This window comes from Macrobrachium nipponense, chromosome 38 (genome assembly GCF_015104395.2).
Source record: "Macrobrachium nipponense isolate FS-2020 chromosome 38, ASM1510439v2, whole genome shotgun sequence".
In the NCBI taxonomy this organism is placed as follows: domain Eukaryota; kingdom Metazoa; phylum Arthropoda; class Malacostraca; order Decapoda; family Palaemonidae; genus Macrobrachium; species Macrobrachium nipponense.
The window spans coordinates 16690489-16705488 of NC_061098.1; the positions used below are offsets into that span (position 1 = coordinate 16690489).

At 37.2% G+C, this 15000-nt stretch overlaps 2 protein-coding genes across 6 annotated transcripts in view; both read left to right on the forward strand.

Annotated features, from left to right (window-relative positions):
- Positions 1 to 15000, forward strand: part of LOC135209676 (ras-GEF domain-containing family member 1B-like) — a 966569-nt gene that overhangs the window by 381979 nt on the left and 569590 nt on the right. The gene's annotated exons all lie outside the window — the stretch shown is intronic.
- LOC135209677 (uncharacterized) overlaps positions 9165 to 15000 on the forward strand; it is a 123103-nt gene continuing 117267 nt past the window's right edge. Inside the window, exon 1 of the mRNA XM_064242419.1 lies at positions 9165 to 9594. Coding sequence (XP_064098489.1) covers positions 9579 to 9594 — 16 coding nt within the window. The 5' untranslated portion in view covers positions 9165 to 9578. The remainder of the gene's footprint in view (positions 9595 to 15000) is intronic.

Consider the following 15000-nt stretch of genomic DNA (forward strand, 5'->3'; position numbering starts at 1 on the left):
TTATTTGTTTATTTATTATTTTATATATATAGCACACATATATACATACAAAAATTCTGACAAAAAATCCGAAAAACATTTTTTTTTTGAAATTATTGAGCAGTCTACATACTGGAATCATGGCAGAGCTCAAGTCAGTCATTCGCTGAATCGAGGAGAATAGGAAATGAGGTCTCTGTGAAAACGGGTTTGATTTGATTTACTGTTACATCATTCCTGTTCGTCAGGAGCCACTCAGATTCTTATGTTAATAATGTGGGTTGCTTCGTTCATAAAGCATGATATTCTCTCTGGGACGAGTGGGAAGGAGGAGGGGCCTTTGTGCGTCGATACAGCCAGTTCTTTTACCGTTTCTTTCTTTATTTTTCTTTCTTTCTCTGTTTCTTTGTATTTTTCCTCCTTTCTTTCTCTAAGTTTTGAACGATCCGCCATCTTTTGTTGTTTGTTTTTTTAGATGAGTTTCTGTCGTTTCTTTTAGGATTGAAACTGCCCCTCTCTCTCTCTCTCTCTCTCTCTCTCTCTCTCATTATTGAATTCTTGCCCTTTCATGCAGGATTAAATCTCTCTCTCTCTCTCTCTCTCTCTCTCTCTCTCTCTCTCTCTCTCATTATTAAGTTCTTACCATTCATGCAGAATTAAATCTCTCTCTCTCTCTCTCTCTCTCTCTCTCTCTCTCTCTCTCTCTCTCTCTCTCTCTCATAGTCTGGAATTCCTGTTCCTTCCTGCTGGGTTAAATCTTTGGTGCTCATAGAGCACTACACACTGTACAGAAAACTCGATTGCGCCGAAGAAACTTCGGTGCATTTTTTACTTTTATTTATTTATTTATTGCCTTTACTTTCTGCCGAAATTCAGCGTTCTTTCATTTTCCTATGTTAAAGAGTAATAAATTTCGATCCCAAAGAACGTTTATAGCAACGACTTGGATTTATAGCCGTAATACGATGCTTGGAACGGTGTCCCCAATATTAGGATTCAAAGGAGCTCATTTTACTATACGTAATGAGGAGTTCATTGAACTTTTATACGTGAGATAGAATAAAACCAGTCGTTTTAGTGTGTGAGAGAGGACTCTCGTTGATGGAGGAGGTACAGAGAAAATGAAGTGAAATAGAAGAGGAATGAATTGTTAACTTTTTTATTTTATATTCTTTAGTTTTTTTTCTTAGAAGAGCACTTGATGCCATTTAGCTTAACCCCCGCCACCCCCCAAACAACAACAAACAACAACAAAAAATAGTTTGCAGGCGGTTACTCCAGAGTAAGCGAAAACAACTGAGAGAGAGAGAGAGAGAGCGTTCCTTCATGTCTCTGTGTGACCCAAATCTGGACAGAAGTGTCTTGTAGCGTTGCCTGCAATTTGCTTAATAAAATGCCCCGTCGTCCCTGAGATGGTCATAAACCGGAAGATACCCTCCCCCACCCCCACCCCTCACCCCTCACCCTCACCCCTCACCCCGTCCCTCTCCCGCTATCATGGGATTGGGGGGTTAAGACTTGCAAAGAGGCAGAGTTCTCTCTCTCTCTCTCTCTCTCTTACAGATCAACTGTTCTTTGTATTACAATCAGACGACAGCCAAACTTCACACCACCAAAAAAAAAAAAGATGATGGCGGATGGTTCAAAAGTTATAGAAAGGAAGAAAGAGAAAAGAAAGTTAGACAGAGAGAAAGAGAGTAAGAAAGCAAGAAGGATGTTGATAAGTTTCAGGTGGACTTTCTCTCTCTCTCTCTCTCTCTCTCTCTCTCTCTCTGTTCTTTTTTTCTTCTTTTGATCATCCCGCCCAAGGTAATGTGGTAAACTAAGATGAACATCAGAGACGTGTATTTAGAAGGGTCTTATGTCGTCTTGTGGGACGCTGGTGATTTCACGAGTTTCGACGTTCTCCGCGGTTATAAAAAGGGCTGTTACTCCTAAGGGCTTTATTATCCTCCTCCTCCTCCTCCTCCTCCTCCTCGTCCTCTTCCTTTCTCTCGAGTGTCATAATTCTCGTCATTCTTTCTCTTTCAGTTTGTTTTTTGTAGACTTACACCACACCCCCTTCGTAGTAGTAGTAGTAGTAGTAATGGTGGTCTGGATTTACCTTTGGAACGGCTGCTCCTCATGTCCTTCTTTCTTCTTCAGTTTGTTTTTGTTTACTTGCATCACGCCCCCTACGTAGTAGTAGTAGGAATGGTGGTCTGGATTTGCCTTTGGAACGGCTCCCCATCATTCACCTCGTCACCGTGTACACCCTCCTCCCCCTCCTCCTTCTTCTTCTTCCTCCTTCTTTACGGCGGCTTTGCTTATGTGTATGGAAAAGCTTTCTTTATTCCTGGGCCAGATTCCCGGCGAGCAATAAACGTCGTGGGAGGGGAAAAGTTCTAAAGTTCTGATGGTTTTGTCTAATGAGATTTTCAGCCACGTCCTTTTATAGCCTGGTTCCACCTCTCTTTATTCCCCCGACAAAAATGGCTTTTGCTTACTTACTTAAATCACATTTGCGCTTGCATGCCTTTTTATATGCATCGCGTAAGGTATACAATTTTGAGATCCATGTTTTACCTTTCTTGTAAGTAAGGATACTTTCTTGTCAGGATTTGGGATTGGCAGAAGAAGACAGTTTTGGTGTTCAGTGAATCCAGCATTTTAGTGAAAGTTTTCACTTTGTTGCGTCATTTTTTTTATGTTTTGGATTGTTTCTCTATTTTCCTTATGCCTTAAACATAATCATGCCTTTTCAATGAGCTTATATTTATATCAAAAGTATCATTTTTGGGAAGGTTACTTTCAGGGCCGGCATTGAAAAATCACTTATGTTTGAAAAAGCAGTTTTATCCTGCCCTTTCCTCATTCCTTTTCGGCCTTAGCATAACAATTAGACGAATAAATAAGTAACAGTTAAAACTTTGTTACCTATACATCCCTCTCATGAAAATGAAGGTCATTTACACCACTCTTATCACCTGCAAAGCAATCACACCTACGCACACTACATTTGAGCCCAACTTTTAATAACTAACCTTGTTGGCTAGTTATCGACGCCCACCACAGGTGAATTTACGTGTCTCAGCCCGTGAGGCTTTGCATCTGTAGATAATGTAGTAATAGACCATCCTCATAAGGGTCAATATCGCTATGAGGTACGAGGGATTCTCGCCTTAAATCCCACAGAATTCCTTGAGGAAAATTACGGGGTTGGTTCCCAGATGGGACTCGATAGACGTATAAGAAAGAGCATTATATGGTTAACTAATTTGTAGTCTCCTTTTTATTGATAATTCTTTATTTTTTTCTGTGAGAGAGAGAGAGAGAGAGAGAGAGAGAGAGAGAGAGAGAGAGAGAGAGAGAGAGAGGCTTATTATATAACTTGTGTTGTGGGCAGACGTACAAAACTTTGTTTTTTGTTCATTTATTATATTTGTTCATTTGTTATTCAGAATTGAATTTTGTTTATAGATTTCAGGTCTTTGAAAAGATTTCCTGATTTTATTGTCGTAAAGGTTGTAGTACAGTCTCTCTCTCTCTATCTCTCTCTCTCTCTCTCTCTCTCTCTCTCTCTCTCTCTCTCTGTTATATATGCTTCGTAAAGATTTCTCTAAGTTCGACATACCCTTGTGCCAATCATATAGGCTACACTTCTTTAAAGCGACATGATGAATGCATTCTCTCTCTCTCTCTCTCTCTCTCTCTCTCTCTCTCTCTCTCTCTCTCTGGTTCTTGAGCATTTCTTGACGTACAAGTCACCTCTTGCCAATCATGCACACTTCTTGAAAGCCGCATAATGAAAATGGCATTCGTCCCATGCAGCTTCCCCTATGCATGAATACCGCTAGTCCTTTGTGAAGACTCGTTTAATAAACCACTAGGACTCGTATGACACGTGTTCTCATGTAAATTCCTGACGAAAGGCCAAAGCTTCGTTGAAGAGTGCGTTAAAAGTCGACTTTCCCCCCCCCCCCCCCCGTGTCTTCCTCTGTCTTAATCGGATTAGGACATGTTAATTTCTCTCTCTCTCTCTCTCTCTCTCTCTCTCTCAACTTAAAGCTACAACTTTCTTTGATTTTTGTGTAAGCGTCTTACCCTTTCAAGTATATTTGTGATCGTATGTTTATTAGTGATGATTATTTTTGTTTCTCGTCTCCAATTTCCTTTCTTTCCTCTCCCCCTCCTTCCTTGTTTTTTTTTTAATTGGATAATTCTTGGAAGAGAAAGTGTCACACATAAAAAAACTGGGAAAAATGATTTTTCCTTTTTTTTCCAATTGGATAATTCATGGAAGAGAAAGTGTCACACATTTCTTAAAAAAAAACTATGGGAAAAAGGATGTAATACATTTTTCCCTTATCTCGACGGATTTGACAAAGTATTCTTAATCCCTCTTCTCGGCTGTACCTTGTAATCCATTCGTCGACGTAAATCCAGAAGTTGTATTTAATCCTAAGGATTAAAACCAGATTTTTTTCTTGGCTTTTTCATGTCGCGTTTTTTTATCTTTATTTTTTTATTTTTTTATTTTTTTGCTTAACCTTCCATTTTCCCCATTTGTTCGTCTCTCCTAATACAGACTATAATAGGGAAACCCAGCGGTCAGGCCGGGCGGGTGGGGTGGTTGGGGGTTGGGGGTTTAGGTGTGGGGTGTCTCCCCCAGGTGTGGCGCTTTATTTTTGTAACCCTTTTGTTAGCCAGGTAAAGGGACTTTTGTCCGGCGTTAATCTCTGTATTTTAGAGGGTTGCTTCAAGGCGGAATATATTTTTAATATTTTTACATCGTTGTACAATGGGTTCGGTCTGTAGGCTTAAAAAAATATATCGTCTTGTGATGATGTAGTTTCGTTTCGTTCTTTTCATGGGGATAGAGACTTTACAAAATTATTTTTAAGGAAATACTTTTTAACTGCGATTTTTTTTATTTTTTTTTTAAATTTCATTTGCATATGGTAAGTGTAATTTTGGGATTATATATATATATATATATATATATATATATATATATATATATATATATATATATATATATATATATAGATATAGAGTATATATATGAGAGAGAGACCTAACTAGGTTTCACTGAACTCAGTTCATCCGTTCTTGAGACAACCTGCTAACACACGGATAAGAATGGCGATATTGAGGTTGAAATACCTCTTAAACTGCCACATATTTGAGTAGCCTCGGCAGGAGTGTTTTTATCTCCTAAGTAGCCTTTGCTGTTTGATATAGATTTCGCCTTGTGTTACGACAGTTACGCAAAGGCTAATGCGTTAGGTGGATTTTTTGTTTTTCTTTCTAATTTTACTTTTTTTTTACGATTTTCATGATACAATTTTATACTCGTGATCTTCTTTATAACTTCTTTACCATCCTTTTAAGGAGATTTGCATTCCCTGTAGACATTTCCTCGTTCAATTCTTTGTGTATCTCTTAACCCCATAATAAACCCAACTTATTTTCTTTGTGCTCTGTCGTGGTGCGACTCTCAGGATAATCGTCTCAACATTTACGGTCGGATTTTCAGAAACCTTCGCAGGAGTGTAATTTCATAAACCGAGGCTCTTTGTCCTTGTTGTTCCTGTAAGCTTAGCTTGGCGTCATGCCAACACGGGCTCTATCTATAGCCCTTGCCAGCAACCCTTAGCATTAGCCCTCAACCTCGGCTCTCGACGACTATAATAATAGCCGCTTCCAGATAAGGATTGAAATAGGATTAAACAGGGTTAAATGAGAGGATCTTGTAGGATGTTTCTCTTCATTCGCAGAGCGTGGGTCTTGAAATAGATCGAGGCGACTTTCGTGAAATGTTTTAGGTAGGTTTACCTTTAAGCCATGGGCCAACCCGTCAGATTTCGGCGACACGGTTGGGGTTAAGAGCCTGGATTTGGGGGAGACGAAGCTCCTCGACACAATGTTAGGCTTGTTTTAGTTTGAGAATTCTACAATTTTTTTTTTAAATTATTATTATTATTATTATTTTTTAAGAATTGTGGTGTTTCGTTCTGAATGTTCTGTGTGGCAATGCCGTGAAACCTTCTGTAGTGATCCAGATCACTTTGTGTACGTAAAATTGGCCAATACGTTATTGACTTTTTCTGTACTGTTTTCAAACAGGAAGCCATAACAGCTTTTGCTGCAATGACTGTAGAACTGTGTATGTAAACTGTCGTCGAAATTCTGAATATCAACAACCTTTGGGAATGATATTTTATCAACATTGATGAGGAAATTTTTTTTGAAAAACATCCATTGTTTACCTTTTTTTTTTTCTCCTTGCCCTGACAAACAATATATAAGTTTGAAAGCATCCAACCTGTGTAATGTCTTCGTTTATTCTACCGGATGCAAACTCCCAACAATTAAGGGTAAGTATTATTTTTAAAAATTTCATGGTAAGGTTGTCCGGTGAAACTAGCGATCGCATTACCATCCATGACGAATATTTAGTAGGAGATAAAAAGAAAAGCATAGCTCTATATTTTAACATTATTATCAACTGATTATAACGTTAGTAACTGGTGGTATGTTTTTTTCCTTAAATAACCTGTCACTAACCGTATGCTTAGGAGAGATTGAAGAGGTTTATAAAATCTTTTAGAATTTGTGTTTTAGAAATTCTGTTGGGAACAGAGTTAATTTTTTCCTAGCTAAACATTTTAATTTGTTCTTTTAATTTTCCTGGGTATTAATGATCTCCATTTGTTATATAATATATATAATATATAATATATATATATCTATATATTATATATATATATATATGTATAATATATATTATATATATATATACATATATAATAAATAATATAATATATAATATATATAATATATAATATATAATTATAATATTATAAAAATCTATATATAAAGAATATTATATATATGTGTGTGTGTGTTTTTAAAACGTTGCAGTAGCAGAAATTCCTCATTGCTCATCTGATAAGCAGTCGCTCTTCGGATACTTATATATATCATCCTCCTGTCTTTGTCCTGTCAAAGTAGATTCATCGCTACAGCTCTACGTAGTATCGTCGATAGAAATCTTCTGGGGTGAAGACTAAATGGCATTGCTTATTATAGGTCGTGGATTCCATCCACCCTGCTGAAAGCGTCCTCTCTCTCTCTCTCTCTCTCTCTCTCTCACACGAGACGTAAATGTTGTATACGATAGCGGAGCTAAAACCAATTGCTCCCATTTATTTTGGACAAGATCAAAGTCTTAGACAGGATGCGATGCTGTCTTCATCAGTTGTTTAGTTCGAAACAATTTTCAAAAGACTCGAGTCTTCCGCTGTTGATGATGTTTACACTGCAAAATTGATTGAAGTTCTGTTGGTTTCTTCGTAGTTATTAAGTAGAGTAAGTAAGCCAGATTGTTTGTGTGTGTGTGTGTGTTTTTAAGGGACAGTAACCGAATTGGGAATCTTGAATATATCGTGAACAGTTTGCGAATGGATATTTTAATGAATTCTTCGCTAAAATTTTGATGTATAACTTTACAGTAATTTACATTGTTTGCTGATTTTAAATAGCAGTAACTTTGGGTTTTCATCGCTTCGTTATGGGAATGATACGTGATATTATGGAACTTTTTATCCACTTTGCTGAGATTCGTTGCAGGAATTGCACAGAAATAAATCATCAAATTTCAATAATTTTTTTAACTTAATAAAACACATTACGGGACTTTTAATCCACTTTAATCCACTTTGCCGAGATTCGTTGCAGGAATTACATAGAAATAAATAATCAGATTTCGATAACTTTTTTTCCACTAAAAAAAACACAAAGTACATCCATATTTAATCTATGAATTCGACATCTGATTCGATCTCTGGTTGATGCCGTCGAATACATGAAGTTTTTTTGAAACTATTGTGGCATTTAACTCCTACGTAAATCCGATAATTTTTTTTTTCAGCTGATACAAGTCTAGATTACCTTGCTGTGAATGTGGGCGTTTACTTGTCTTATGAGAGAGCTTGCTTCTTCTTCTTCTTCTTCTTCTTCTTATTCGTGGTCTTAATAAACTACTTTCCCTAAAACTGGTTGTATAATCAGCACTCAGAGTTTTTTTTATTTTTTTATTTTTTGGATAAAAAAGTAATGAGAGTCGAGTGAGTTCTGTTGTAAATCTCTCTCTCTCTCTCTCTCTCTCTCTCTCTCTCTCTCTCTCTCTCTCTCTCTCTGGAGATTGTTGTTGTAAAAGTAATGTATCTTTTTTCTCAATCTCCCACGACAGTGTGTGAAGATTGACTCAAATATCCCGTAGACTTGTTTTTACCGCACTTTGTAATCTTGATAAGGTTAATATTTATTGTGAATATAACGGGCTTCTGGGAAATAGTATATATATATATATGTATATATATATATATATATATATATATATATATATATATATATATCTCACAGACTTAGCAATGAGGTCATTTCAGACTAGCGTTAAATTAACTCTTCCAAAATTCGAAGTAATTCATTTGTTTATAGCTCCTGTTGCTTATTCATTTTCATTTTAGTATCTATGATGTTTCACATGAATTCTGAAAATATTCCCTTAATAACCAGGATTTAAGACGTGCATATTATTCACGTGGATATAAATGATAAGAAAAACTTAATAGATTAAAGTAGAAATCCTGAGTTCGAGGAGTAACCTCGGAGATAACTTCATGAGGGTTATACCTGTGAGAAACAGACCCTCAGAATGGTATATAATTTCTCTACGGTTGGTTGAACTAACTTTGAACTTTAGAGACACAGAAAGCCAGCTCTGGGAGAAGATAATTACGCGGTTGTTGAAATGATTCTGTATATAGTACGTCCTCATAGGATTTCTGTGTTTCTGTATATTATTATTCTTAAAAAATGCGGTTAATTCACGTGTATTTTAGCATAATTAATTTTGCGCTCTGCTGATAATTATTGGTTAAAAAAATGAGCAACATTACTATAATTCCTCACGTCATGGAAATCAATCAATATCGAAAACAATTGCAAGTATTGTACAGGTGCGTCTCTGCACAGCATCTCAAATTTGGCGGAATCTGCGGCCGCCTCGCCAAAGTCAGTTTTGATTGGCTCGGACGGGAAACGAGAGCCAATGGGAAGCGAGATGCGGCAGATCCGCGATGCCCATTGGCCGCGAGGTTGGGCGGGCCTGCGCTGAGGCTAGAGTGCGTGTGTGATTCATGTGAACATGTGATGCGAGTAAAACTTCTCTTACTCGTCAGTTTCAGCCTGGCTGGTGTTTGAGAAGGAGGGACGTACGGTCCTTTTCCCGTGGCCTCCGCACGTGTCTATCCTAAAAGTGACATTTTCGTAAACCCTTGTTTTCCAGTGCTGTGGTTTCGTTCAAAATTATCGTTTTTGTGTTTTGAATGTGGTCTTGAACTGCATAGAATAGTATTTTGTAATATATTAGTAGCCGACGTTGTTTTTATAGTCCAGGTAGATCAATTTTTTCCCCTAATTTAATGTCACCTGAATCATGTCCATGTCTGTGTACGCAGACGGCACGAAGTGAAGTGTTATTATTAGTGCTCTGCTAAAACTCTGTGCTTAATCACTTTCTTGGATTTATATACAGTTGTTCAGCCTGCAACATGGGAGATTCTGGAGGTAAGTTGGTCGACGCCAGATTTACGTGTCGTGAGTGGTTCGATATTTGATATATATTTTGCATATGATTTTATATTTGTTTTGATCAGAACGCGAAGATGACAACCTTTTCCTCGGCAGCCGAACCGTGCCATTTACTAGAAGTCGTCTAGAATTCGGCGATGTTTACCATAATAACATTTGTTGCGGGAAATGTTTCGTATTCAGATGTTTTCCCACGGATTTTGTTTATTTATCGTAATGAGGTTCTTTGCCTGCCTAGTGTACCTGCAATTATTTTATATTATATTAATAATAATTCGTGGTTTTGTGTTTTATCTTCGCCTGAATTATCTTCATGTTTGGAAAGGTGGACACCTCTCACACTACAACTTTTAAAAGATTAGACATGGACAATGGACACTCCCTATCATCATATAATGTCTATACAGAGTCGTGATGGCTGATGTCTGATACTGATAATCAGACGGTGCGTGGCAGCGATAGACATTTTCTTAAGATTTATATATATAATTTAATTTGCAAGTTGGGTATTCATTACATTGTTGCATTTATGTGACTGAATTCAGGTAGTGATAGTCAGGTAAATATACTCATATATATATATATATATATATATATATATATATATATATATATATATATATATAAATTAGTATATTATTATTGATATCTGTTAATGACATTGCTCTTAGGAAGTTCATCCCAAAAACTTTTCTTGAAATAGCGGATCTTTGTGTAAGAGGAAGGGAGAGCTTTGTGTCATTAATTTTTTTACTTTATTGGTCTTCTCTGCTGACGTTGTCGCCATTGAATGGTAACTTTACGAGTACTTTAGTCAAAAGCAAATCGCTTTTCTCTATATCATTTCCTTTGTATATATTTTTTTTTAGTATGATCTTTTGTTGAAACGTAATTGAGCAATAGAGCAAAGAATGAATGCATGGTATTTTGATTCTCTGTCTCTCTCTCTCTCTCTCTCATTCAGCTCCTCGAGGCAAATTCCTCGGCCAACCAGTTAACATTTATGAGGAAGACCGGCGGTTGGTGTATTGTTAATTATTGTTCGCTCACCCTTTTACGCATTTCTGTGGCTGCATTGTTGCTTGTTTCCTCGTCGAATAACTGACGTCTTATCTGGTGGGATATGTAACTGTGAAGATCTTCATTACAATTTTATTTGCCTCGGTTTGAAAGTGGTAGTTTTTTCCCTCTCTCATCAGAGCTCGAGGAGGTAAACTTGTGTTTATACAGTTTATGTGATGAAAATCACCAATAAAGTATATGTAACAAGAGAATCACTGATAATGTAACAAGTAGAAGGGAAGCATGGACTCAGTTTGAAAGTGCTTCTGATGAAAATAACTTATTAAGCACAAACAGAACGCGGACTACCATAGTTATGGAAGGAAATAACAGAAAGTAACTCCTCTAAAAGTTATATTACTTAATGAATATGCTTCGGGTGAAGACATTCGAATATGGAGATCTTTATACCAGATATATATTTTATATATATATATATATATATATATATATATATATATATATATATATATATCAGTAGAAGGATCCACAGTAATAGTCTTTGTTTATTGACGAAATGCATTTCTTAAAATCGTTTACACTTCGTCTTTATAGACAAGAGTGTTTACTGTGAAACCTTTTGTTTTATTATACTTAAATATATATTTGTATATATATATATAATACTATATATATATTTATATTTATTTATTATTTATTTGTCTATGGAGAGAATCCAGCTTTATAGCAGAAGATTTTGATATGAGGTTGTTAGTCCTGATTCTCTCCACCATGCTTGGTCACCGATCTTTTATGCTGACTGCATGTAGCGCTCCCTTTGGGGGGTGCCTGTTATCCAAATACTGACCTGGCCTACTATTGTTCAGCCTCGGTCTCTCAGTACCTGGGCATCCATGAACCTCACCTCTGTGGGTGACATTGCACAACCTGTCTGGATTCTGTGCCAACGACGGTAGCCCACAGATAGCTTTATATATATATATATATATATATATATATATATATATTATAATATATTATATAGTATACAGTATATAGTATATCGAGACTTTGAAAGCCAAGAAAGAGTAACACTTCAAGGTTAATTATATTATTACACAACTGCATTAATTAATTTGAATATTTGAGTGAGAGAGAGAGAGAGACTGACTTACGTACTTATGACACGGCGTGAATGCAACACCAGATTGGGAAAGAAAAGTATACTTTCTTTTTCCCGGAAGGTAGAATGAGGCCACCGCGTTCGCAAGAACCTATGCTGCGTATGTAGCGTAACTGCCGAGGGAAATTCTGACTGTCAAAAAAAAAAAAAGTTAAATACGTAACAGCGCAGAAGATGAATGATGACCTCCTTCAGGAAACTTAGCTTAGCTGTTGTAGCCAAGAGGGAAGTCTTCTTCTTGTTCTTCTTGTTCTTCCTGGCGTGAAGGAAGACTAAGAAAGACCTCTTTGCAGGAAGGTTTTCTTTCGCCTGCATTGAGTTGTGGGGCTTAGTGTCTTTGCTTCATACGTAAAGTGCCTTTGTGTGTTGTACTCTCTCTCTCTCTCTCTCTCTCTCTCTCTCTCTCTCTCTCTCTCTCTTTCACTGGTCTTGGTCGGCACATGGATAGGTCTGCGTTCGATCCCCGGCGCGAGTTTTGAATGCGTAATTGGCATATATCTGCAGGTCAGGTGACCTGATCATTGAGTAATGTACCTGGGGTTTAATCGATTGTTGTGGGAGGTTGCTTACTATGTAGATTGAGAGAGAGGAAACATGTGCTATTTGTCTTTCATTACAATATTATTATTATTTCAAATGCCTTTGTGTACTTAGAGATGCCAGGAGTTATATTTGCAACTACTATTGTTATTAGTATTCAATATTGAATAGGTTTGTAACATACCTATAGGATTGTCTGGTTTGTATTAGAACAGCCTTCAATATTAATGACTGTTCATATTAGATTAGGTGCTATTGCGTGAAAAAATCTCATTTGCAGTTAATCTTTTAGACGAGTCTTCCTTGAAATGATCTAAATACGTAAATAAACGAGTGGTAACGGTATATATTTTCCCATGACTTGAACAGGAAAAAAACAAAACAAAAACAAAGATTCCCTGGAAACCTCAGTGTATTGCACAGGCTGCATTCCCAGCTGATGCTTGTGCAACCTTCAGCTATTCGTATTGCTTAGTGTCTTGGTAGGAGTCAGGGCAAGAGTTGGTTCGCAAGAGAAATAAACAATGTGGTCGGGTTTATTTGCTTTCTGGAAGACAGATGACCGAAAACTCTCGTCTAGGATTGTTTCGGAAGTCCCATGAAAACTTTGCTCTCTCTCTCTCTCTCTCTCTCTCTCTCTCTCTCTCTCTCTCTCTCTCTCTCTCTCTCTACGTTGTTAACAAGAATACTTTATAATTACATCGGATTGTAGTCATATCAGACTCCGAGATGTCTGTTCGCCACAAAACAGAAGATAATCTCTCTCTCTCTCTCTCTCTCTCTCTCTCTCTCTCTCTCTCTCTCTCTCTCTCTGGTGTTCGCTCATGTGCATCTCTTCATGTCGGTGAGGGACGGTTATGTTTTAACAATTTTCTGCTTCAGGTTCTATATAGCACACTGAGACATGGAGAGTTTCACGCTGAAACTCATTTGTAAATGTATACACAATGTATACTGTAGTAACCTATTTTGTATGTGTATATGTATAGCTGTTCTTTAATTTATGCTCCTTTTTCTAAGTAATTTTGCTTCTCAATATAAACTGCTATGGTGCATATGCATAGCTGTTCATTGATTTTTTTTTTTTCAATTCTAAGTCGTTATCAAGTCATCTTAAAGCTAGTGTTGCTTCTCAATATAAACTGCTATAATTTAATTGATAAGAGAGATACATTCTTTCGAAATAAGAATTGAAGAAACTACTGTCACTTAAGATAATTGACAGGTGCCAGCTGAATAAAAGGTCGAGAACAGTAGCTTATGAATAGAAACTGCTCAATAACACAGGTTTTGGGCTGAGACAGCAAAATATATTATGATTTGGAGTCTATTGGACATCATGCTTATAACCTTCCTTCTCTTAGGTGGCGTATCTATTGCGTTCATGGCTGGTTCAGCTATAGTTGCCTATACCGTCGACCTTTTCTTCGTGTGTATGTGTGTGTGTGAGGAACATAAAGAATCACCTGAGATAATTGCTTTAAGAAGGGCGGTTCTTGCAAAAGCAAGACCACCCAGCGTGTCCCAAATAGCCCCCCTCCCCTTGAACTTAGGCGTGGGAAGGGATTCAGCAATTCATCCCTCCCCCCCCCCCAAAAAAAAAAAAAAAAAAGTTTTTATTCAAGTTTAACACGAGAGCATCTCGCCCGCCTCTCATGCCACGCCCCTTTTAGTGTCAGATTCTCTATGGGCCCCGTCTCTGTTGGGGTGGTTTGGCTGGCTGGCCTTATCCTCAGGCGCTGAGGAACATCGAAGTTTTGCTATTATTTTTGAAAATCTGGAATCGGGAGTCTGGAATCTGGAATCTGGTGATGATTTTGGGCTGCTTTATGATGTTGGTTTTCGTACGCTAATATTTTCCATCAATCTCAGTTTTGTGGTCTGCAGTATGATGTTAATTTCTCTCTCTCTCTCTCTCTCTCTCTCTCTCTCTCTCTCTCTCTCTCTATTAATGTGGATTATCTTACTTCCATTTCCAACGTGCTGTAAGCGGTATATACAGTTGTTGTATTGAACCTGTATTCAATTCTTGATATCATCATATCTTTATCATGTATCTTACAACATCCAATTTTTTTTTTCAGTGATACCATGTGGTTCAAATTTCCTTCCTCCACCACCCCCATTCCATCCCCCCTCCCCCCCCCCTCTTCATTTCCCAGACAACACCGTACCTACGTCTGTCTGCTCGCGTTGCATCCCCGAGACTCACTCTTTGCATTTTCCATTATCGTCGCCGATTGAAAAGGGATGCAGTAATCTCCCTGCTTCTCTGTTTAATGAGATTGAATAAATGAAAAAAAAGACACAGTGACACTGGGAATCTAATCACGAGAACAAGGTGGGTTACATTGTTAGGGTCCTCGAAAAGCAAATCTTGCGCTCGCTCGAGCGCGAACTCCCCGAATTGTCTGGTTTTGCATTTCAATAAATTTCGGGAGATCTATTTCTTTCGTGTTTCTTTTTTGGGGAACGTTGGTATGTATGTTATATATATATAGTATATACCCTTGGCGGGGAGGAAGAGGAGGCTTCGTGTCGTGGTCGATGTATTGTTTATATATATATATATATATATATTATTTATATATTATATATATGTATATATATATATATATATATATATATATATATATAATATATATCTATATATATCT